The sequence below is a fragment of the Sabethes cyaneus genome, chromosome 2 (genome assembly GCF_943734655.1).
Source record: "Sabethes cyaneus chromosome 2, idSabCyanKW18_F2, whole genome shotgun sequence".
Taxonomy (NCBI): Eukaryota; Metazoa; Arthropoda; class Insecta; order Diptera; family Culicidae; genus Sabethes; species Sabethes cyaneus.
Window position 1 is genome coordinate 231,020,289 of NC_071354.1, and position 24,971 is coordinate 231,045,259.

General features: G+C 39.6%; 1 protein-coding gene across 4 annotated transcripts in view; it reads left to right on the forward strand.

The window, feature by feature from the left end:
* The window catches only part of LOC128738242 (hippocampus abundant transcript 1 protein), a 74,175-nt gene extending 51,550 nt beyond the window's left edge, over positions 1 to 22,625 (forward strand). Inside the window, exons 2-11 of one of the 4 annotated variants that reach the window (XM_053833238.1) lie at positions 2,525 to 2,620; positions 11,563 to 11,753; positions 11,821 to 11,962; positions 12,028 to 12,219; positions 12,281 to 12,489; positions 12,563 to 12,649; positions 12,718 to 12,815; positions 12,876 to 13,262; positions 13,535 to 13,596; positions 20,542 to 22,625. In XM_053833238.1, coding sequence (XP_053689213.1) covers positions 2,525 to 2,620; positions 11,563 to 11,753; positions 11,821 to 11,962; positions 12,028 to 12,219; positions 12,281 to 12,489; positions 12,563 to 12,649; positions 12,718 to 12,815; positions 12,876 to 13,262; positions 13,535 to 13,584 — 1,452 coding nt within the window. In that variant the 3' untranslated portion in view covers positions 13,585 to 13,596; positions 20,542 to 22,625. The remainder of the gene's footprint in view (positions 1 to 2,524; positions 2,621 to 11,562; positions 11,754 to 11,820; positions 11,963 to 12,027; positions 12,220 to 12,280; positions 12,490 to 12,562; positions 12,650 to 12,717; positions 12,816 to 12,875; positions 13,263 to 13,534; positions 13,597 to 20,541) is intronic. The other 3 variants (XM_053833239.1, XM_053833236.1, XM_053833237.1) reach the window with 3 other exon arrangements.
* The last annotated feature ends 2,346 nt before the right edge of the window (positions 22,626 to 24,971 follow it).

Sequence of the window (24,971 nt, forward strand, 5' to 3'; positions counted from 1 at the left end):
TAACGATTACGGCGGAACAGTTGTAATGCGAAATGGTGCGTCATATGTTTGCCAACCAGCGCAACAACAACGCCGTGGAGGACTCCTCAGGATGCTTCGCCGCTGCTGCACGTTCATAATGCATTAGCGTTAGCAGACGACAGTAGTGGAACATTTGCATATAAATTGTCCTGCACGCGGTGCTGTACAGTACCAGAGTAGCAGTCAAATTGAAGGGCCGGGATCTGGCTCGGTGAAATTCGCGACGGAATGGAGTGAAAGTGGAATACATTAAAACCAACTAGCGAAGCGGTTTTTATTGGAAAATTACGCGGAGATATTTTCTATATTTAGATATTCTGCCACAATTTAATAGAGTACATCGCCAGAGTCGGTGCAATCGGTTGATACATAATATATACATACTTACCTAGTAGAGCAATAGTGCATTCTGTACAGATCAGCAACTTTTCTAGCTGCTCGCTTCAATGAGTTCCATTAGGCAGCTGTCATTGGGGCTGCGAACTGCAAAGACGCCGCTGCCGATGAAAGCTGATGCTTTTAGAGTAACCCCTCGCACGGCTAGGCATTCCGTGGCCCGACCAGAAGGAAGCGTAGCGCAGAAGTGAGGTGAATCCTGAACGGTATTAAAATGGAGCACAATCTGCAACGGCAACCGTCCAGGGAGGAGAGAATCCAGCACCAGAACGGTAACTGTCAGCTTTGATTTGACTTCCAGGTGTACTTTTCTAATTGAATTCTTATGCTTATCTTTTTTGTTCAACAGGAGCAGTGGATCGGCAGAGCAGAAGTGCATGTGATGACGAGATCTGTGATAGAAGCAACGTGGTTACCAGTAATGAATGCCTAGCAATCGATAGTGACTGTAGTAGTAGTCGTAGTAGATGTTCCTTATCGTACAATCAAGCTTCCAGCGTGGCGCTGGAGTTCGGCGACGGCAGCGACAGCAATGTGGCGTCCGGATGTTCGATTGACGGTGAAGCCGGAAGCTGCAGTTCCGTGCAGCCGGACGAAACTAGCAATTATCTAAGCATTAACAATAGTCGTAGCAGTAGTTGTTGTGATATTCCTGCGGAAACCTCGCCCATGATTGGCGTTAGAAGCGGCCGAGACAGCGAAGATGATTTGGAAATTGGCACACATCGAAAAATTTACCGGCTGCAGCGGCAAGCGCTAAGACGACGGGACGAATCGTCCGACTGCTGTGATATCGAAATCGATACCGGTGCCGAGGAGGAAGATGAGGAGGACGATTCTATGCTGACGTCAATCAACTCGGCGGCCACAACGGCAACCGTGACATCCAACAAATCGCAGCTGAACGTTCCGGACAAACCATGCGGCAGTGGCGGCGGCAGCAGCAGCGGCAGTCATGACGCTAGCGTTAATATTGTTGATAACCCTGTTAGCGATAGCAACGAAAATAGTATTAATAATAATGCGACGCCAGGTGCGAGGACCACCGCTAGTGATGCTAGCGGGACCACACAGGCACAGCAACAACATAACAAAGTGACAACAACGCCTTCGAATATAAGCAATTGTAGTGGATTACCGAGCGTGACCGTAGTACAACTGAAGGAAAAGCAGAATCTGGTCTACTTTCTGAGGGTGATCTTCAATCACTGCAAGGTTAATATGTTTGCCTAACAACATTTAAATATTTAACATATAAGTTTTAATTGTCACAAAGCTTGTGTAAAGATTGAAGGTTACAGCCGCATTCATCCTTCGCAGCTTTATCTGCATTGCGAAGGTCGTCCTACACACAGGTCCTGGTTGGCTAGCTGGCCTGACTTTCATGTCTTCCGTTGTACTGCACTCCGGAGAATGGCTAATTAATCAAACACACGAGCAGTGCTTGTGCTTCTCGTGGTTCTCGGGACTAATCAGAGAGCGAAACTTTCTCCCCAGTGCAGCGCAGCGCAGCACACAGGTCCTCGTTTCAAATTTGTGTCATGAACTCTGCTGGACGCTGAACGCTAGAATCCAATTACACTAATTGTGAGGAGCAAAACCTTTCTTTCGTGATTTTACCTTGCCGCTTTGTTGTTTGTCGTGAAAATGTGAGCCAAAAGGGCGCAGTAACTTCCGCAAACTTCTCGCTGAAATCGATACAAACTTAACTGGCAAGTGGCATGCAGTTAATTTTTGTACTTTAAACTTTTCGTGTGCTTGAATGGCTGAATGACGCACATATCGGTAGAATGGTAATTTTCTAGCACCGGGCGCCCGCTCGGTGCGGGACTTACATTTCAGGTCGTGTGAATTTTGCATGCACACGATAGTTTGTTGTTGACGCGGGCAACCATCGAATTATGCGCGTTGGCGTTGGCATCAAATTGGGGAGTAGTTTCGCAAAATTAGTGTTTTCCACGTGAATGGAATTTTGCCCTTGGTGGGCGGTTGGGTTTATGAACTGACGATGCTTGTTTCTTTTGTTCTGCTGAATTGTTTTCGATTACCACCCCGTCACAGTCGCTGTAACTATATTGTGGTTTGTTTATTGTTTTTTTTTCCGCAGAGTTCCGGAATCGGAGAGCCCAGTGTGTACCATGCCTTAGTTGTGATATTTTTGGAGTTTTTCGCATGGGGTCTGCTGACGATGCCCGTGATAAATGTAAGTATATAGCATAGAAGCATTGTTTTGTTCGTAAAGAAACTATTGTCTACCGTCGTTTCATTTGTTTTCTTGTCATGAAGAAAGTGACGGAAACTTGTATATTATTTCTATTACCATTTCATTTCGAAAGTCGACTTCTATGGAACATTACCTGTAGGAAGATTCAAATCTCATAATTCAATGCGTTTTTATCGCTTAAAAAGTAAGGATAATGAAGATTTTATAGAAATAAATTTAGATCCGAAAAATGAGTTCTAACATGGCGTGAGTTTTAGATAACTGGTTGTCCACCTTAGTTGAGAAAATTAATTGAAGTGCTGCTTTCATCACACTTGAAGTTAAAAAGTCTGTGACTAATGAAACTTAGGTACATAGGAGTTTGTTCATTAAGTTTATTAATGAGTGATGACGCGCCTCCATCGGATTCAACCGAAAAGGGGCGCTTGGTTGTCTTTTCCAGTTAATAGGTTCATGGTAGTGGAATTCGAAGGGTCCCAGAATTGTGTTTGTTTTGAGTTTTCATATTTTCTCACAAATCTTCAATGAAAACATTTAAATTTAAAAAATCATAACTTTTGAATCGAGCACTGTAGAATAGAAAAGTTTTATTGAAAATGTAAACAAATTTTTTCAGCATTTGAGGAAAAATAGGATCTGGAAAACGTTTTCACATCAGTTTAGAATAAAAACGTTCATTCTTAGCTCAGGAACGAAAAATAATGCTAACAAGAAATTTCAACCACTAAAAGATTAGAAATTGGCGAACAAGAAAAGGATATTTTGATGAATTTCCATGAGGTAGAACGAAATGTTTCCGATTTTTGTTAGGTGTCTTTCATCACCATGGAAAACATTTTCCAGATAATATTTTTTCTGAATTGCTCAGAAAATTTGCTTACATTTTCATATAGCAACCATCTTTATCTGCGTGCTTGGCAATTTGTATCGTAATTTTGAAATTTCCAGAAGTCAAATTAAAATTAAAATCGATAAATCTACCAATTGTTTAATTTAATTTAATTGAATTTGTGTATTGTTGCACTACCTTCGATTACCACCGTACAGACTGAATATCTTAAATTAAGTTTAGTTTGAACTTGTTCTATTCGAGAAGACTGTTCTCGTCAACTCAAAGTCGAAGTAATCTCCAACTTCGTTGATTAAATACCCGGGGACGAGAACCTGACGGGTTATAGTGGCCATAACATGTTTGATTGTGAGGAATGACCAGCATTGACATACCCCGGAGATGTCGCTGGGATGCGTTAAAAGAAATCTGCTCCAGTAATGCAGAATCGTTGAGGAATCGTTGGTTCCTTTAATTATGTCGAAGACAAACATTCTCTGCTGATAACTACGCCTAACTGACAGAGGTTCCAACTTGATCAACTGGCACCGGTCTAAATAGTTGGCAAGATAATCTGGATCGTTGCACGGAAGATTACGTAAAACGAATCGCAAAAACTTTTTTTGCACTCGTTCTATTGAGACAACATATGTTAACTGATACGGGCACCAGATTGGAGCGAATACGACGATGCGAATTCAGATAGTCAGCAAAGGATAATTTAGAAGAGGAAATCAACAGATACAAATGATTCACAAACAAATTGAAGATCAGCGGACCAAACACACTGCCTTGCGGTACACCAGAAGGAATTTGGAAGGTATTTGACTGTGTAGAATTCACCAACACATATGCTGAACAATCCGTCAGGTAAGAGGACAACCATTCCACGAGCCACACCGACCGGGAAGCCAATTTTCGCAAACTTTGCTATGATTATATTGTGCGAAACAGTGTCAAATGTTTTCGCAAAGTCTAGATACACTGCGTCGACCTGCTTTCTTGCCTCAACTGCGCAAGTCAACGTGGATATGTAACACATTAAGTTTGTAGTAGTTGAACGATATTTCATGAACCCATGCTGGGTGTCGGAAATGATTAGTGAAACTGCAGTAAATAACAAACTGTGTATCATCTTCTTTAACACTTTACTGAGGCAGTTAAGTCTAGAAACTCCCCGGTAGTTGGTGACGCACTTTTGATTTCCAGATTTATGGATCGGGACGATGTAAGCTGACTGCCAGGCAGACGGAAATAATCTCTCTCGCAGTGAGCGATTGAAAATTAGTGAAATCGGTAACGCAAGACTAACAGCACAGTTTTTTATAAACGTCGGAGGGATTTTGCCAGTGCCTGATCCTTTGCTCACGTCGACGGCCTCGAGAGCTGTACGAACCTCTTGTGTGGAGAACTGTATAACGGGGAGAGTGAAACCGTGCGATGGTATGTGATCGAAGCAGTTGCTATTTTGCACCGGTGCGACTCTGAAATATACACTTTCAACGAAAACCGCGAAGAGATTATCTGCTTCGCTGTTGGTATGAGCTTCAGTTCCATTGAGATTCATATTGTTCGAAATGTAGTCCCAAAAGCGTGCTAGATTCTGCTTGATGCTAGACTGGATTCCCGATATATAGCTGTCGCAGGTCGATTTTACTCGTTCGCAGTAGGTTACTTCAGCTCTTCGGAGCGATTCGCGATCGTCATCAGATTTTGTAAGGAAAAAGTGTTTGCGAGTTTTCCTCAGAGTATTGCGGAGATGATTGCGAGAGCTCTGAAGTCCACCATGGCTTATTAAAGGTGGATCATGGTGCTCTTAACTTTCTTGGAACTGTGCCGCAGCTCGTCTCGTTGAGGTTGGTGTAAAATATGCGTAACGATTCGTCTAAGTCTAAGTTCTCTCTATCCAGTACTCCCTCTTGTATCTTCCGTCTACTTGAACATCTGTTTTTTCGGAAATCCGTATAAAGAAAAAGAAACAAAACCTTTTCCCCTGATTTGAATCTTCCTCCTTGTCGCTGCCCACTCCATCTCAGCCCTCTTCAGGCTTCATTCTTGCCACCCAGTCATTTATGCATCTGTTATGGATTTGCATTCGCATAATAGAAGACAAAGCAGAAGCACTCTTTTCTTATTTTTCCTCGTTTTTAGGGACCACCTCCTTGCGATTATTCCCTTGGAATAAAGAACATACATGCGAAGTTTGATAAAAGCCGCGCAGCCGTTCCGGAGTTATGGCGGTGCATACAAGCATACATTCAGTCATTTCAGTCAAAACGTCCCTCGCTCTATTGTCAGCTCCGCTCATGGCCAGCTTCCCTGTTTTTGTCCCACAGTCACTAAGAAAGACAAATAAAGCTTTTTTACTTTTACTTTTGAGTTTCCTTATCCTCCCTTAATTTTCATATCCCCTCTGCAACCGCTTTAACGAGTCATCTTTGACGTTTTTGAGTCTTTGAGTCTTTGACGCTGGTTGTGAGCTCGAGTTCTAGTAGCATCAAGACCATTCCATGTCGGGTGCCTAAGCAGGCTGAGTTCTATATTACCCCACAGACTTCAATGCTGAGTTATGTAGGCGTTACTCCCGCCTTCCTGTCAGCAACCTCTTGTCATCAGCTCCCTCCTGTCGCACCGTCACTTAACGAAGAACCGTCCAAACATTTCGGAGTCTTCCCCCTGTAACCCCCTCTTTTATCAACCCCTTCAGTTCTGATTCCCTTATATTAAGGAACATGTATGAAAGGTTGATACAGAACAGTCAAGGCGTTTCGAAGTTAACGTCTCCCCCCCATTTAGTCGCATCCCCCTTTGTCAACCCCCGGTGCTGACTCCCTGATGTTAAGGGACATGTGTGCCAAGTTTGATAAAGAACGGTCAAGGCATTTCGGAGTTATTCCTTCCCCCCTATTAGAGACCCTCCCCCTATCAGGGAACCTCCCTCCCTCGTTTTTGTTAAACCCCCAGTGCTGATTCTCTTATGCCAAGGAACAATTATGCCAAGTTTGATAAATGACCGTCCGGACATTTCGGAGTTACGGTCTCCCCCCTGTTACGAACCCCTTCCCACTTTTATTTCGGGGTTATGATCCCCCCCTCTATTAGTTCCCTTCCCCCCTATGTCAACCCCCTTGCTAATTCCCTGATGTCAAGGAACATGTGTGCCAAGGTTGATAAAGAACGGTCAAGGCGTTTCGGAGTGATGCCCCCCACCCTATTAGGGACCATCCCCCCCTATCAGGGAACCTCCTTCCCTCGTTTTTGTTATCTCCTCAGTGCTGAATCTCTTATGTCAAGGAACATGTGTGCCAAGTTTGATTAATCAGCGTCCAGATATTTCGAAGTATTGTCCCCCCCTGTTACGAACCCCCTCCCTCTTTTGTCAACCTCCCGTGCTGATTCTCTTATATCAAAGAACATGTGTGCCAAGTTTGGTGGAGATCGGTCAAGGCGTTCTGGAGTTATGGTGGAACAGATAAACATACTCACGCTCACTTTTATATATAGATAGATGAGATCAATATGCACGATAAAATTTAATGCGCATATGCTGCAAACCAACGGAGAGGGGACTCTGTAGCCGCAAGGTTTCCGAGTCTGCTTTGACAAGCGAATGGTCGTGGGTTCGAATCTTAGTAGAATCAGGCCATTCGATGCTAAAGTGACTTTAGCATGGGTTTATTCTCAGGCCCCTCATCACCCTTTTTTCCTGCTGAATTCTATATTATTCCGAAAAGGCCTATTGACGGTGCAAAAAGGACTCTTATAGTTAAAATGCACTGGTTAGCAGCTGCGCCAGGAATGGCTATAATTGGGAATGGTGCTGTCATGATGAACGAGGTGGATAAAGTAGAGAAAGCTTTGAAGGAAGGGTAAACCCAAGGGGTTTCCAGTAAGGCGTATAAGTGCGTAGTAATCAGAGATTACTTTTGTAATCATTTACAATCTTAAATAATCTTAAATAATCATTGGTAATCATGATTAATTTATAGTAATCACAAGAGATTGATTAGTGGTAATCAGAGGTAATCAGTAAAATAATCAAAAGTAACTTTTTTCAAAGGTGCGTAGTAATCATTGCTGTTGGAAACCCCTTGGGTAAACCCAATTACACACAAGCACGCATCAAAAATTAATAAGCATATCGCTCGCTCAATAGCGATTATAGCAAAAAGAAATGCAGTGCGGGTCATACAGCAAACACCCGGGCGATATCACAATAGATCAAGGAAAAAAACCTACGGAGACTGCTGAAAATTTATCAGGATGTTCTAACAATATAAATTTTTATTTGTCTCTTTATTCCTTTTTATTGACTTTTTATTTTATTTTCGGGGAGAGTAAATGTGAATTAAATTAAACAGAATTAAAGTGAACTTTGCGCTATGGGCCAGAAATTAAAATTTCGGGGCTAATATATTTGCGGTTAAACGGCGTGTCTCAGCTCAATGTGGTCTTCGGCAACTTTTTCAATGAAAAAATGATGCATCTTTTGAAGGGGTCGTCCAATATTTGCGTGTTACTTTAACAACAATTTAAGTAATAACTTTTTGAGTAAATTTTTTTTCACCTTTTTGGTTTGAAAATATTAAAGATAAACCAATTTCAAGTATTTTTTCTGAAGATATGAAACTTCTACCTTTTACCCGTTTTCTGCAATAGACCTTTGTTTATAAACGACTCCTCAAATCACATCTTCTTGTAACATGTTTATTTCAACAGACAGCTCAAAGTGATGTTTTAGACAACATTTTGCACATAAAAGAGGAATATTTTTGCTGAAGACTGTTTTGCTTTTTCTGCATTAATTAATAAGATATAACTGTTTTTATGCTAAAAACCGTTTGATGAAAAATGTGTACTTTTTCAAGGGTGGTGTCTTCGGAGAAGTAAAATAATAAAATATAGCGCATCTTCCTGCACTATTAGGGTGACCATGAATACACCTATTAGGGTGATACAAACTTTTGTTTTCTTAAATAAATTTTAAAAAAAGTTTTTTTCTCCAAAAGTTGCAGAAAATACTAAAATAATCAACTTTGCTGAATAAAGTAACTATTTATCTCTTACCGGTTACGAAATATAATGATGTGTTAAAAAAGAGCACTTAAAAATCAATTACACTCAATAACTTTCTACACGATTATTTTATTGCTTTCAAATGTTCTACAAAGTTATTTAGTGTGTTGAAATACATATTTTCTGTGAAGACTGTTTGACGCTAGGACGCATATTTATTAAGTTATAAAATGTATGAAAAACAAAATCCGCACTATTCCCAGGTATTTTCAGCCATGGTATTCCCAGGTATTCTCTGAAATACACATTTCGGCAGATAGCTTTAATAATTCCCTACAAATTGGTATGCAAACTAATTGCAGATACTTGCAGATGGCTAAGATATTCGGATTTTCCATCCATTCCATTGTTGAAATAAACATGTTACAAGAAGAAATGTAATTTTAGGGGTCGTTTATAAACAGAGGTCGATTGCTGAAAATGGGTAAAAGGTTAAAGTTTCATATCTTCAGAAAAATTACTTGAAATCGGTTTATCTTTAATATTTTGAAACCAAAAAGGTGAAAAAAAGTTTACTCAAAAAGTTATTACTTAAATTGTTGTTTAAGTAACGCTTAAATATTGGACGACCCCTTCAAAATATGCATCAATTTTTTATTCAAAAAGTTGCCGAAGACCACATTGAGCTGAGACATGCTGTTTAACCGCAAATATTTTTGTCCCGAAATTTTAATTTCTGGCCCATAGTGCTTTGGTGTGACAAATCAAAAATAAGATGAACTGATAATTTTGATGTCAGACTAGAAATATTTACTCTTTCCGAACAAAAAACCAGAGCTGTATGCTGTATAGCTTTGTATCGAAAAGCTTCATTAAATTATGGGGGCAGCTGTCAAATAACAAAAAGCATAATTGGCATAATTGGTTTTATTGCTGCTTTCTGCAGATTGTGATAAGACTACTTAAGCTTACAACCTGATTCTTAAAGAGGTTATAAGACTTTCTGAAGAGTGGGCCCCTTAGTCGGAAGGCAGTTTTATAGCGGTCATAAGAAAGTTCTGGTGGAGCTCATAGTTTTATTAAATTTGTCGTGAAAACCACTAGAGGCATGTAATAAAACTTAGAATTGTTACTTGGGTATCATAATAGATCAAAATGCTGGTCGCGTTGATAGTCGACACAGAAAAAATGATGGACTACGATTGCGACGTTCTACAGTTACGGCGGAACATGCATACATACCCGTGTTCACATTTAGACGTCTCTTCCCGCCCTTGCCAGGCACCTCCGGCCTTTTTAACTTACTTGCTTCAAGAGAAGTTCTTCCTAATGGTGTGCCGTACGGGTCCTTGTAATTTTTAAAAGAGTGTGCGCTCTAATTGCTTGTAAACAGTTAGTTGTTCTAATTAACTGTTCTAAAACAAAAATGCGGTTGGCAGTCAAGTAATTTTCTGGCAGAAACTTTTGAAATCTAAGATGGCCGATAGTTATTCAAGTTATTTTGGTAGGTGCTCGAAAATCTATACAATATGAACTTATTTGGAAAGAATCAAAAGTTAAAAATTGATGTCAACAATTGATGCTTGTCGTTAATACAATTTCGAATTTGCCAACAATTAGAATCTAACCCGTGTCAAATTCGAGATTACCCGTATGCGAATCTACCGTTTCATAACAAAAATCATATAAGTAACGTATCTGGCCGTCCGGCCACCTCCACCTGAGTCAAATATTATTGTAAACTATCAATACAAACCAATATCAAAACTGCTGGCTCGAGTTTAAAACTGCGTAACGGTTTCGAAAAAATGTTGACAAAGTTTTTGCAACGAACGAGGCACGAAAGCAAGCGATGGTGATTCATTACAATGAAATACTCATAACCAGAACACTTCAGCACTTTAACGAAAACTGAATATAAATGCTTCATTAATAATAAACAAAATTAAATTATATACATTGATCACTGCGAATTAATTTCAATTTCTTGGCGTTTTTATGAAGACGTAGATAATCACACAATGCTGGTTAGCTCACAATACCTGACAGCAAAAATCTGGAATAGTTAAAAGTAAAAAAAAACTTTTTAGTAGTGTGATGACGGTTGAGAACCTACAAGTTTTGTTCATTTGCTACTAAAATTGCCAAAATCGATTCAGCGGTTGAAAAGTTATGAATTTTTTAAAAAAAGTTTCAATGCACAAGAGGCTTGATCAACAAGCAACGTTCGATCGTTTAGCAATTAGACTAGAAAATTTCATGATTCGGCGCATCCCGGAAATTTCCTGAAACGCTTAGCTTATGCAATGGAGCTCAACATAGGTATACAGTTTGACTTCTGCTACTCTTCTCTGTTTTGTAGAGATGGTCGGGTATGAAAATTTGAATACCCGAACCCGACCCGTACCCGATTAAGAAAAAAATTAAAGACCCGTACCCGACCCGAGCCCGCAAGTTTGCTATTTTTGAAACCCGAACCCGACCGCAACCCGACGGGTACGGGACGGGCCCGGATACCCGACCATCTTTAATGTTAAATGTGGTCAATAGAGATACCCGACCCGACCCGTACCCGGTTTCAAAAACAAGAATTAAGAACCCGTACCCGCAAATTATTTTTTTTCAATACCCGAACCCTACCCGAACCCGGCGGGTACGGGTACGGGTGCGGGTTTCGAGTAAATTTTCCGCTACCCGACCATCTCTACTGTTTTGTAACCTCCCCAGTGTTCCTCAAAGTAGAAACTTAGGACATCTCATGTTCGCATTGTTTTGCAAAAATATGACTTCGCTGCATGAAGATGTTTGAAGGCTAGTGTTAAAATTATGATCTTGGCATATTATTTGATGTCAAATCCACTTTCAATTTACACTGTACCCTGTCAATCTCGAAAGCTCGTTTCGACAGCTAGGTTAACCTATAACTGTTCTTAGATATTTGATTTCTATATAACTTTGTTACTTTAATTATACAAGTAAACAAAACTTGACGTAAGCAGTATAATGTTTTATTTGCTAGAATAATAATTATTATAATATTACTATTAAGCAATATCATTTTTTCTTAAATCACTAGGTACTGAACCAGACTTTCCCCGACCACACATTCCTGATGAACGGCCTGGTGATGGGCATCAAGGGCATTCTCTCATTTCTCAGTGCCCCGCTCATCGGTGCACTGTCCGATGTGTGGGGCCGAAAGTTTTTCCTGCTGATAACAGTGTTCTTCACCTGCGCACCGATACCGTTGATGTCAATTAACTCTTGGTAAGTTCCGGGGAACCCGAAAGAATCCTGCTTCGAAACTAACCTTGTTCTTCCCCCCTACGTACAGGTGGTTCTTTGCGATGATCTCAATCAGCGGAGTGTTCGCTGTTACCTTTTCGGTGGTGTTTGCCTACGTTGCCGATGTTACGACCCTGGAGGATCGTTCGCGTGCGTACGGCTTAGTGTCGGCTACCTTTGCTGCTAGTTTGGTAAGCCATACAAACACTTCACTGTTCAAATAATCAAACAAACTAATTGTTACCGTTCTTAACAGGTCATTTCCCCTGCCCTTGGCGCCTACCTGAATGACAAATATTCAGAGCCTCTAATCGTAGCTTTAGCGACCGCGATCGCGGTCCTAGATGTATTTTTTATACTGGTGGCAGTGCCGGAAAGCTTACCGGAGAAGGTGCGGCCCAGCTCGTGGGGTGCACCGATCAGCTGGGAACAGGCGGACCCATTTGCGGTGAGTTACGCTAATTTTTTTTATTCTGAATTGGGTAATAATGGGTGCTTCTTTACTTTAGGCGCTGCGGAAAGTTGGCCTCGACCACACTATCCTAATGCAGTGCGTGACAGTATTACTATCCTACTTGCCGGAAGCTGGTCAGTATTCGTGCATCTTCGTCTACCTGAAGCTGAAGATGCACTTCAGCTCGATAGATGTTTCCATCTTTATCGCTGTGGTCGGTATACTGAGCATACTGGCACAGGTCATTCTAGGTGATCTAATGAAGTGAGTTGGAGCTATTATCTATACTGTTTCTGTTGTATCATTCATTGATTTTGTTACATTGTTTTCATTCTAGGGCACTTGGTGCTAAACGTACTATAATAATAGGATTATTGTTTGAAATGTTGCAACTGTTGTGGTACGGATTTGGCAGCCAGACATGGTGAGTGAGCTCTCAACTTAACATAGTCGTGTGTATCTGATTAGCTTGTTTGCTTGTTTCGTTTTTAGGATGATGTGGGCTGCTGGCATCCTAGCGTCACTTGCGTCAATTACTTATCCAGCTATTAGCGCTTTTGTGTCGATACACTCTAACCCTGACCAGCAAGGTAAGGTTTAAAATCTGTTCTCAGATTTAAGTTTATTCATCGGCAATTCATCGTTCTCAGGTGTGGTTCAGGGTATGGTGACGGGCATGCGAGGTCTGTGCAATGGCCTCGGGCCGGCGATGTTCGGTGTCATCTTCTACGTGTTCCACGTGGATTTGAATGACGATCACGCCGGGATCGGCAGTCTGAGCGGCCATACCGGTGGCGGCGTGGGTACCAGCGGCATCGGCAGCTTGATAGACGGTGGCAAATTCGTGCGGAACGAGACCCTGCACGGTGCCGCCATCGGCGGCAGTCATCATATCATCGAGGACGAGTACTCCCAGCTGATGCCCGGTCCACCGTTCGTGTTCGGGGCGCTGATGGTGATTTGCGCGATTGCCGTCGCGGCCTTCATCCCGGAAGCGCCCAGCGACAGCATCCGGCGGCCTTCGGGTGAGAAAAAAAGTAGTTATTCCAGTTTTGTTTTTAATTTTTGTGTGTGCTTGTCTGTTTTGTTCAATGTTTTTTTCTTGTGTGTGCATCAGCGGAAAGTGATACTTAATCGTGAGTTTGTGAATTACACCACGCAAGTAGGACAATTTTGTGTAGCTTTTCACGGTGAACTTACACTATTTACACACTTCGGGAGAGTTTAGCCATGCGAGTTTTGCTGTGAACTGCATTTGCGTAGCTTTATTTTGATCCTTCATTTGTTTCTCTCCCGTTTTCATTCGCAGAGTCAGACTATAGAAGCCATGATAAGTTTAACGTGCTAATTGGCGACTGATCGTGCTTGGCTGTAAGAATATTTTTTTGACACATTTATAACCCTTTTGGTACTAACGATCCCTGCTTCCATAGGTGTATGTGTGCTGCGTAGCTAACACGAGTTGGTTTTTGGAGCTTTATATTTTGTAGTCGTAATGAAAGGAGCCTATAATCTTTAGAATTTTTTAATGCATGTGTAGGAAATTGAAACTTGGCTGGTGACTAACGACGTTGCGTTATATAAAAGTATCGTGTTTTAATTTAGATATGAGATTATACCAAAAGTTAACAGCATTATCGTATTTACAGCATAATTCCGTATTTAAAAATATTAATTGCATGAAAAAAGTAGTAAACCTAATAACACTTTCCAATGGAGGGAACAGTAGAAGAAAATAATGAAACAAAAGTGTTTTACAGTATCCCTAGGGAATAAGGCGTGCACTTCGACGTGTTGAAGAACCGGAAATTCAATGTCCTAGCGCTGCGGAAAGTATGCTGGAGGGACCCGACAATATTTAAAACGCTCAAAAGCTTCAGTGGTTCCAAGTTATTTGAGATTTTAGTGAGTGACGTTATTCTTTCTCGTACAAAACATTACAGCTCCACCTTTCAACATCGATTAGTACCTGATCGCTCCGTTTGTACCCACTTGCTGGAGTTCATTTCGTCGGTATCTCACAAATCGATGCCATTTATACTAACCTACAAGCAGCCAGGTGTATAAAATCTCGCGACTTGAGGCTTCTTGACGATTCATGGAATGATTGATTTTCTCTCTGCGCGGTAGAGTCTTTAGACGAGATATACGCATTCGGCTAGTCGGTACTTGTATATCTTCGCAATGTACTGTTCAGCAGATTAGTTCCACAAGGAAGCTACATAGGACCATTCCTATTCATACTGTTTTAATGACGTAATGCTGTATGTTCTAAAATTGTATTCGATAGTCCGGACTATAGAAGATTGCTGTCGTCTGCTAATCTATCTTGGAAACGTCAGTTGTCTTGGAATCTGCAGATTGAACGTATCTAGAGAAAATTCGTCCGACTCAAGGCCACTTGACGTTGTCCTGTTAACCTACCACCGTGACCTGATCGTTGTAGTCTATTTGGAATCGACATGTAGTGCTGGCGTAAAATGCATTAAGGAATTTTCATTGCGGAACTAATTAATGGTGACATTGACTCACTGACGCTGCTGAAATAAGGGATAGGATTTGCCAAGTTAATCGAAATACCTCAACTCGTTCGAAATACAGGATATGGGTGTGAGTCAAAGAGATCGGGCCGTCCATGCTCACGGTAGACAATGACCCTAGCCCCGTGAGTTTCGGAGGCGTCGGCTGCGACGCATCTCTTATAAACTTACCGTAAATGAGGCGTAGTAATACAATACGGTACACCAATCAAAGTTGATCTTATAGCGGTTGCTTGTCAAACCGCAATAAAACTGTTAGTTTTATGGTGCTATTAATATGGTAACACCCTGACCAAACAGATTTATTGCTGCTATTGTGAAGAATATTAGGCTTCAATATCGAAATCATTTTTTTATGCGAGGTCATATAGCAAAGTGTGAGTTTCAGAAAGGAATATTAATCGGTTTTCATGTCAGAATGCAAACCAAAATGATTTTGCTAGAAACTAAGTGTGGCTGATCGAATAGATATTTTTGTTTAAACAACCGGTTTCAAAAAGTTGAAAAAAATTTGATGGCACGTTAATTTTTCCTGCTTATCATTCCAATACGCACAACAAAATTTAATGCGCATTTGCTGCACAACTACGGAAGCCTTTATAGGTTTGTCGAACAAAGCGAAAAGCTTCATTAGATTATGGCAGTTGTCGTCTTCTTGGGATACGATGGGCAGGGCATGATGCAAGGATGCCGGATAATTACCCTGCGAATTTGAAGTTAAGATCCGGTAGGAATAAGAAGATGAGGAACGCAGCGAGCAGGATGGGATTGGAAAAATTTTGTTCGTCAGATTATGTATGTCCTAGAACGGAAAGCCAGCTAAATAAAAAATAAACTCGTCAACTGTTCGTAGACTTCAAAGCAGCACACGATTCAATAAAGCGAAATTAAGTTTTTCCGGATGATTGAATTGAATAAGACAGGTGGTTTCTTGTCAGAATGGTTTTAGAATTTCATGAAATTAAGCTCATGGTTTACTGTTTTCACAGAAAATTCCAGGGGAAACTAAAAGACTGTGAATTAGTAAATAATAAAAAAAATATTTCGACAGTTTTCTTAAAATCCAACAGGAAGTTTTGCTTGATTGCTACGAACTTTTCCTGCATTTTCATAGAAAATTGTTTGCTCTCCGATGCTTGGTCTAAGAGTTGTAAATTTTTAAAATGAGCAATGTCCGAGATAATTGGAAAATTTCGCTTGGATTCACCAACTTATCTAGTGGGATATGACAAATAAGGGCTTTTTGGCTCCATGAAAAACTAATACGCAACGAGCAACCAACAAGAAAATTTGGACTACAATAATCGGAATAGACGGACGACGACGTGACGAAAACGGATTACGGATATGAAACTTGGGACGTGGAACTGCCGATTTTTGCACTTCTACGGAAGCCTTCTGGAAAGCCTTAACGGTACGTTTGTTCAGGGATGGACCTTTGTCGAATACCTGAATGGTGCTAAGATAGAGGACCATAGCGGCGCAATAGGCAATTTCCACGGTGCGACAAAGGTGTAAGAAGTCCCAATCCCAACGACAGGCGAAGTTAAGAAGATCATCTAGCAGCTGAAAAATAATAAATCGGCTAGGAAATATGCCATTGAAGTGGAGCTTTTTGAAAGTGAACGTCCACTTAGTCTCTAATAAGTTACTAGCATTGTCTCACCGTATCTACAAAAGATACAGCCAAACTTTATTCAGCAAAATTGTAGATAATAACTAGTTCTACAAATGTTCTATATATATAACTTATTTATAACATATATAACATCTCAAGTTATGAAACATCTCAAGTTATGAAACAAACGGAGGATTATTAATTAATTCATTTATTAAATACCCAAGTAGCACACGTTGTCACAATTGAGTCGCAGCGGCTGATATGCGACAAATTTAAATGTAAAACTTCGGTTACAGTAACCTAAAATATAACAGTTGTGTAACCGAAATAGCGCAACTTATGTAACTAAATCTGGTTGCATTAACAGTTACTCAATAACCAATATGTAACATGTATAGTTACAAAATGGTTACTATTGAAGTTACACATAAACTGTAAATTGACTTTCAATTGGTGGCAAATTAGTTATCTTGTAACTTTTATTGCATAGCGAAAATGTAGCAGGTTTATTATTTCAATCTATGGCTGTCAACGTCAAGCAGTAAATTTAGCTGTTGAATATAGAAGAGTGTATAAATTATTATTTCAACACAAATTTTAATGCAGTTTCAAATTTATGGTGAAATGCATGATTCTAGCTTTGAAAAATTCACGCGCTCTTATTTAATATAGCTTTTCGTTACTTACTTCTTTGAAAAATTGATGTTTTGTAAATCAAATATAAAAATTTAAATTTTTTTTAAATTTATTCTTAGCAATAATGAATTAGTGGAGCATTCACCTAGAAACCATTAAAAATCAAGTTGTTTTCGCTATCACTTCTATCACAGTAAAATTCATAGCCATTTTGCCTTTGGTTCTAACTACTACACCATCGTCCTTGAAGTTTTGTATCGTTTTCGGCATATTGCATGAAATGATTTTAAGCAGCCATTGTTCATTGTTCACGTTGTTGATATCGGGAAAAGGTATTTTTAGTGATTGTTGTGAAAAGAAAGTGTTAATTTAATATCAAAGAATAGTTTCAGTTTGAATAAAACAGTTACCACCAGTGTTAATCATAGAAGGTTACATTTCAGTTACATTCTAGTTGTACGTAACCTTAGCCTTCGACCTGGTTACGGTATCGGTTATACGGTAACCAATATTAAATCTGTTGTAGTCACTTATTTCTTATGTCGTCATTTCTAAGTTACACTGTAACCTATTTTCATTGCCGGTTTCGTTTCGATGTAACTTGATCGTTTTGACGTTTGAGAATAATCATCATTTGTTTACTTAATACCAATGTCTGGGCGGAGAAGATTCCAAGTACCATCAATTAAGTAAATAAACGCATTTACAAGAGCATTTCACAACCCGTGTACCAATTGTTTATCTTTACCATTAGCAATATTCTTCAGGTCTAGTTTTTCCTTAATCCGTTGTGTTTACAAGGAACAGTGAACAAATTGTTGCGAAAATGTTACTAGCCGACTTTTTTTGACTTCGTAACTGCTCGTAACGGAAAATTAACTGTTTTGCGACCAGCAAGTTGATGACAGTTTGGAAAAAGGTTTCAATTTGGTCATTTGGTAACTACCTGGTAACTTTTTGAGATTTTTGTCACTAGAAAACTAAAAAGTAACTATTTTTAATTTTATGTAACCTAACTCGTTACAAGTATCCTAAATGTAACTGCTGTGCAACCTTTTTGTATTTTTTTTATTTTTATGATTAGTTACAAGTGCTACTTGGGTAATGTCGAATATGTGTGAAATGCCATAGAAAAGTGGGCGGTCAGATTGCATGCTGCAAAACTTGGTTCGGCACTGTTGTTTTGCACGGAAACATGACTGAAGGGATATTTGTGCATGTAACCTGACGTAAAATCAACGACTGCCTCATCCGAGAATAGTTTTTGAGCATTTCATTTGCTGCTAAAGGAACTAGTAAGATGCAGAGGACATTAGCTAATTGATATTTTAACTGGCTGTCTACATGTTAGTTGTATGACAATTATACTAAATCAATTTACCCACCCTGCTCCTGCATGCCAGTACTGTCTCCAATTACAGCTGTCCCCGTCGAGGCAGACCAGTACATTTAACTATAAGAGTGACTTTTGACGTAGAACTGCGTCTTACCGCAGGGTGTCAATCAAAAATTTGGATTCAAGCCAGCGTCACGAAAGAATGAAAGATTTTGAACGTTCATAGCTCCTAGAATTTTGAACGGATTTTAATAGTTCATATACTATTGGATTCATAAAAGATGCGGCAATTGTATTATTTTCTAAACGCTAGATAGTGAAAATCAATCGAAACTTTCAGGTTAAAATTTTCCCATTCATTTCCGTGTGATAGCCTTGCTTTCCAGGCACGGACGACGATTACATTCACCAAATTTGTGGTTGTGGCTTCAAGACAGAGAGTAAGCCATTATCGTCATTCATTCGCTGCTCGACTTCCGTGCTGATCACTGCTACTTTCTGCTTCGACCTTAGTTTGGACCCCACCAGTGGTAATCCGACTTAGATATCGTCGTTTGGACATTTATTGTCCAAGCTTCATTTTTGATCGTAAGCAAAGCAAATCTTAGGTACTACAGTCCGATTTGGAAACATGATTTTCTGTTTTTTATACGACAGACTTCGGAGACAGCTGTAAGAGTACAGGACAGTTTCAGTGCTGTAACGATTCTATTGACTCTTACAGTCTCTCTCTGTCTTTGGGATTCGAACAAGCGACGTCTTGCTTCTTAGGCCAGTGTCGTACCTCGAGGCCAACTGAGAGGCTCCGGCATTTTGCTTGCTACATAACGCTGCAAACAGACGTCATGGACTGGCTAATGTAAATTATTTTCTAAATCCACATCCAGGGTTGGTAGGTTTTCTTTTTCTGGTTAGGTTACATTGCTAGGGTTAGGTTAGTCCTTAAGTTTCCTGAATAGAGTCAGTCGGGGTTTTGCCCCGAAACAAGACGCATGGTGTCCTTTTTATTTAAAGTGGTGAAAACCGACCAATTTTGGTTAGAACTCCACGTACGTTCCGGTAATAAATCAGCAGCACATTGGAAGAGCTTCGCTGCAGACCAGGCTCAGAGCTAGAGAGACATCCGCAGGGCTGCGATGACGTCAAAGTGGGCATAATGTGGTAATTGAAAACGTCCGGGAGCTCATCTGTGGCGGAAGAAACAGATGCTTTAATGATCCCTAAAACGTTGCGTCCCAGCGTCTTCTTCTTAATAGTCCACTTTAAACCATGAACGGTTTTATTGCAATTATCTTAAATCAATGAATCTCTTAGATCAGTCTAATAAAGCCTTTTTTAGATTAAATCATTTTGATTTTTTCAAAATGCATTCAATGCGCATGCATTTTAGCTGAGTGACTTGCTTACAGAAGTAAGTAAGTCATTTTATCTGGCTTCTTACGCGTCGTAATCAGCTTTTAATGATTTAACGTGGTTATGGCTCTGGCAGGCTGGCACGCTATTCCGGGAGCAACTCCTTGCCATAGTCAATAACATTAATTCGTTTAATCAATTAATTGCTGTGGTGCCTTTGCTCGACTTACTGTGGTGTTTCCAGGGAATTAGACGCCGGCAAAAATAAAAAATAATATAAATCATATTATTAGATTTATTAGAAGTAGATCATTGATGAACAATACAAAGAACAATAATTCTAAATTGCTACCCTGTGGCACGTATCACAGTTATAAGATATACACATCTATCTCTAGCAGAGTTTCGAATCAATCGAGAAACATTATATCTGAATTTCGAATTTTAACTCCTTATGATATTTCATTTGAACATTGATGTTCTTGGTGTACGGTGTTAAGGTAGTGTTTATTATGCTTCAAGGTTGTCAGCCAATTTTTATTTGTACAATATGTATCGATTATCTAGAGCCTGCTTTACCCGTAGTGTTAGTCTGATTGCATTAGAACTTAGAACAGATGAATGCTCTATTTGTTTTATAACAACAGGCACTTATATGTTCGGAAGGTGCCTCCTCAATCGTTAACCCCATAAAAAGTTTTTCCTTACGTTCTAACGCTTTAAATTTTACTAAACCTAAAAAACTAACAAAGTGTTAAAAACAGAAAACCTGCAGCCTGGAAAAGCACAGTGCGCTGAACCCCGTTGTCGATTTTTTTTTGCTTTTGCAGGACTATCCGTTGATGTGGATTACGAGTACGAGCGGGGTCACAAAGTAGCGGGACCGCTGTCACCACTCATGCACCAGGACTCCGCTCAGCTATAGTTCATCCTGCTGTATCATCAGTTGAATAGCATCCCCCCATCCCCGCACCCCGTCATCGATTGATCACATACACACACACACTCCAACTGTGAAACACACTTTCCTTACACGTAGAGATTGTGCAAGTGACAACAGAAAAAAACTGAAAGAAAAAAAAACTCTAAACTACACAGTAGGAAACACACAAAGTATACAAAACCTTCTATTTTTTAATCCAATAGATTACGCTATAAAGTTTTTACGTGAGATTCACGCAACCCCGTAACTTTTTCCAAAGGAAACCCATTCCTCACACTTCCTCTCGAGGCAAACGAGTTCGAGTTAAATAGGCACGCCGCTTCGAAACTGTTCACCTTGAAGCGGCAGCCACAGCAGCAGTAGCAAAAACAAATGAAAAAAAAAACTAACCGAACGACAGAAGTTTAGCTTTAAATTTAGAGTTGGGATTCTATTATTGAAGGGATTAGCATTTTCGTGAGTGTTCGCGTTTAGGCAACGATTAATATTTATTACCCAAATTGGCAACGATAGAAGATCTATTTTCTGGGTTTTTTGCTTTTTGTTAGAAGGACCAACAAATGCCATTAATCTAGTCAACGACGAGATTTTCCTGTTGATGGGGCGGCGGCGGGCTATCGGTTTTTGGTATTTGGTGAAAATTTTAGGCTGCATTAGACGCTAATAAAAAAAACATGATGGGTTACGCAAAAAACGCTAATGAACAATGCGTTACTATAACTACTTTAATCGAAGAGTGATAGTAGAAATGTAAGGATTTTAGGATGTGCACTGAAGACCAAAAGAAGTACGAAAATAGTTGTTCAAGAACAAACCAACATAAGACCGGGAAACTTGTACAATCAATTACTCTTTTGTAGATTCGAATGATGATGGTTGTTTTGTTGTTTGTCATTACTGCCAGGCTTATGTTTTCTTTATTTTTTCAAAGGGAACTTTTATAGAACGTTTTGTTTCTTTAATTTCTCCTCATCGAGAATATCACATGGAAGGCGAGAGTAATGTGATGTGAATTCTGCTGGGTACGATTACGTGACTGGATGATTCCGAGTGTGGTATGAGTGATACGACAGGTGAAAAGATAGTCCAAAGATTTAAAATAGTTACGTAGATCATTCTAATAAAAAAACTATTAATTTATAACCACAACTGAGTAATGATCCCCTGTTTGAACATCGAGGATCGATTTTGAAACCGGTTCGATTTTTCCTGAACAATAGTTTAAATTGTTACATCACGTCAAGACAGCTTACCGTAGAAAGTAAACTCCTGAAAAAGAAAATAAAAACTACAAAACTGTTGAACTATAAGTAAAATAAATGCAAATTTATAAACATCAGAGCAGGATAAGTCAACTATTTTACAAACCGGAATTTTTTTTATCGTTTAGAGCAAAAGCTTATGCTGGCGGCGACAGAGTGGAAAATTGTTAGAACAGATTTTAGAAGGTGTTACACTGTTGGTGAAATTACAAAAAAAAAAAAACAAAAACAAAAGGTTTGAGCGAGATTGTGTAGTATCCAGAAAGTCGAAACGACTCCACAAGCTCTGTAAATTCTGGACTTAATATCAACCACGCTGCAAATACCGTTGATAGAATTCATAGCTGGCTAGTGCTTTGATTCGAATGTTTCTGGGAAACTAACACAAACAAACAGGTGAAACATAAAAATAGAGATGTATTGAAGATAATAATTACCTATTAAAAGAAAACCTAGAGACAAAAAAAAGTACACTGTAAAAATGTGAGAATAAAACAATGAAATCCCAGTATAAGTTATCGGTAAGTTAGCAGTTACAACTAATTACAACGCGTTATGCGTACACTTTGGTGGCTGATAAAATTCAGCTGAAGCGATTTGTTTGGAGTTTATGTAAAAAGAAAAAGAAACCGAAAGAGTACGACTAAAGCAGTATAAAAAGTAAGGAAGCTACGCTGAAGTGTAAAGCAAAAATGAAAATAAAAGAAATGAGCTAAATTGTAACTTTTCCTGTTCGGTTACAAATGGTCTAAAACATCACGAAAATTCAGATCTTATCGTTGTGGCAAGCTACCTAGCCCTCGATTTGGAGTGCTTCTATTTTGAAAATAACTGTGTTCGCAATGTTCGGAACTCCGGAATTGGAAAAATCGCAATCGCAATATACTACTCAAAGAGGATTTGAAACCATAAAAAACCCTGGATCTACGGAAGCAAACCGAAAAAAGTTAACGTTTAGACGTAGAAAATTCATCGACAACGTTTTAAAAGGACATTTTATGCAACATGTTCTGCCCATTTTCAGAAACCGCAACCAGGCCCTCAAACCACGTTCAAAAGTGTCTCCCCATCAGAAATTCTTTATTGGCGAATACCAATTCGGGTTTGGAGAGAAACATTTCAGAGCGGATTGAATGTTCACTTTGCAATAGATGCTCGATAATGCTATTATTACAGACCCAGAACTGTGAACAGAATAGACTTCAAAGCGGCGTACGATTCAGTTGAACTCTTTCATATCTAATAAATATTCATAACTCGAGTACGGACTTAGTTATATTAGATTCGTACATATCACAAGTTCCGGTAAATCTTCGTCAAAACGTTTGTGGAGAGTTAAATTGGCCACGCTGGCGTTGGATGATGAACCTTTCTAACTAGCTTGGGATGACACTGATAGACGAAATATATTATGGAATGGTGCTCTTCAGCCATGAAGCTTGTAATAGACGAAGATCGATAGACACTAGCCATTTTTGAATTATAATACCGCTCGATCAATTTATGGCGACAAATGAGGCGGATGCATTGTGGCACGAGTGGATAAACCACCAGATTTGCTAAGTGTACAAGAATGCTGATAATGTCAAATTGATAAAACAAGCTTATAATAGGTCACAATGTCGCTGGGACGTCGGACGAACAGCATGTTTAACAGAGAATTCAAAGAAAATCTGCAACTTCTTTTGTCTATCATTGGCACAGACAGTAACCGTTTAGTCTGAGTTAAGTCTTTAGTTGTAGTCTGAGTCATATGCATGCGCTATCCAATTTCTACAACAAATTAGTAGTAGTTTGAATCACAGCTTTCAAATTTCAAGTACCTACTCCGAGTTAGCCGATTCTCATCGTCTTATTCGAAACTGGTAGTGAACAAGAGTGGCTTATTTCTAAATGATCTTTTGTCGATAACGATAACAAGCATAAATAATGATGCTCAGTGAAGTTTTGAAGTCCTATTGCATAATAGGACACCATACGAACCGTTGCTTTCAAGAGATGGCGCTTTTCTAGTGGTAGTAAAATAAAAATTTCTCACTTATTTATGTTTACCTACCTGAAAAACAATCACTAATCTTATTTTATTTGTGGTACAGTTACTATGTTATACTTAATTTTCATGACTTCTGCCTAATTTTGATAAAAAACAAACATTTCCTATACTTCTCCATAGCATCTTACTACCAACCGTCCGAGAGCCCTGAAAAGATAAAGCCCTATAAAGATACATTTCTAGGGCTTTACGAAAAGCCTGGCTGAGAGCCAGAAGCTGATATGTTTGCGACATTTAAATTCGAAAAAATTAAATTTCGCAACATGAACGCAATCAATAAAAACAATGTTTACCAACTATTTATTGGTTCAGGTGTCAAACGTTATATTGCAATTAGCGATAAACGCAAAAGAAACTGAGATGCATGAGAGAGTAAGGTTGTTGTGGTCAGTAAATTTATTGTCGCGCAAAATTCAGCTGTTACAGAAATGCACAATATGCGTTACGAAGTAACGACATCTGTTGTATTCAACAGGGAAACTTAGTTTTAAGCATACTTTGCCGAGTGAACACTTTTTAATGTTAGCTGCCATTCCATGTCTTTCACACCATTCTAGAAGCTGGTTAATGTCTTCCTGGAATGCGATACAATCAACAGGTGAACTTATCGCACCGCGCGGAAGAACTTGAGATCATCAGCGAACATACATTTCGGCACATTGAGTAAGTTGCATAAATCATTGGCGTGCAACACAATGATCAGCGGTCCCAGATGGCTGCCCTGTGGGACGTCAGAGCAGTTATTAAACGGCTGTGATAATGTACCTCCAGTTCGCACCAATGCGCTTCGGTTACACAAGGCAACCAATTAGGAAAATCACTTCGTTTCAAGTTTTCAATGGCTTTCAAGAAGTCCACAAGCCCAGTGTCAACCTGCACTCTCTTTTCAACGCTACCCAGGTTACAGGCTGAGAGGTCTCGGCTGGGAGAGGCTGTTAGAGCCAATAGGATCGTAGCACTGACCCCGCGCTGTCCTGTATTCTAACAGCTGGTTGCAAAGTC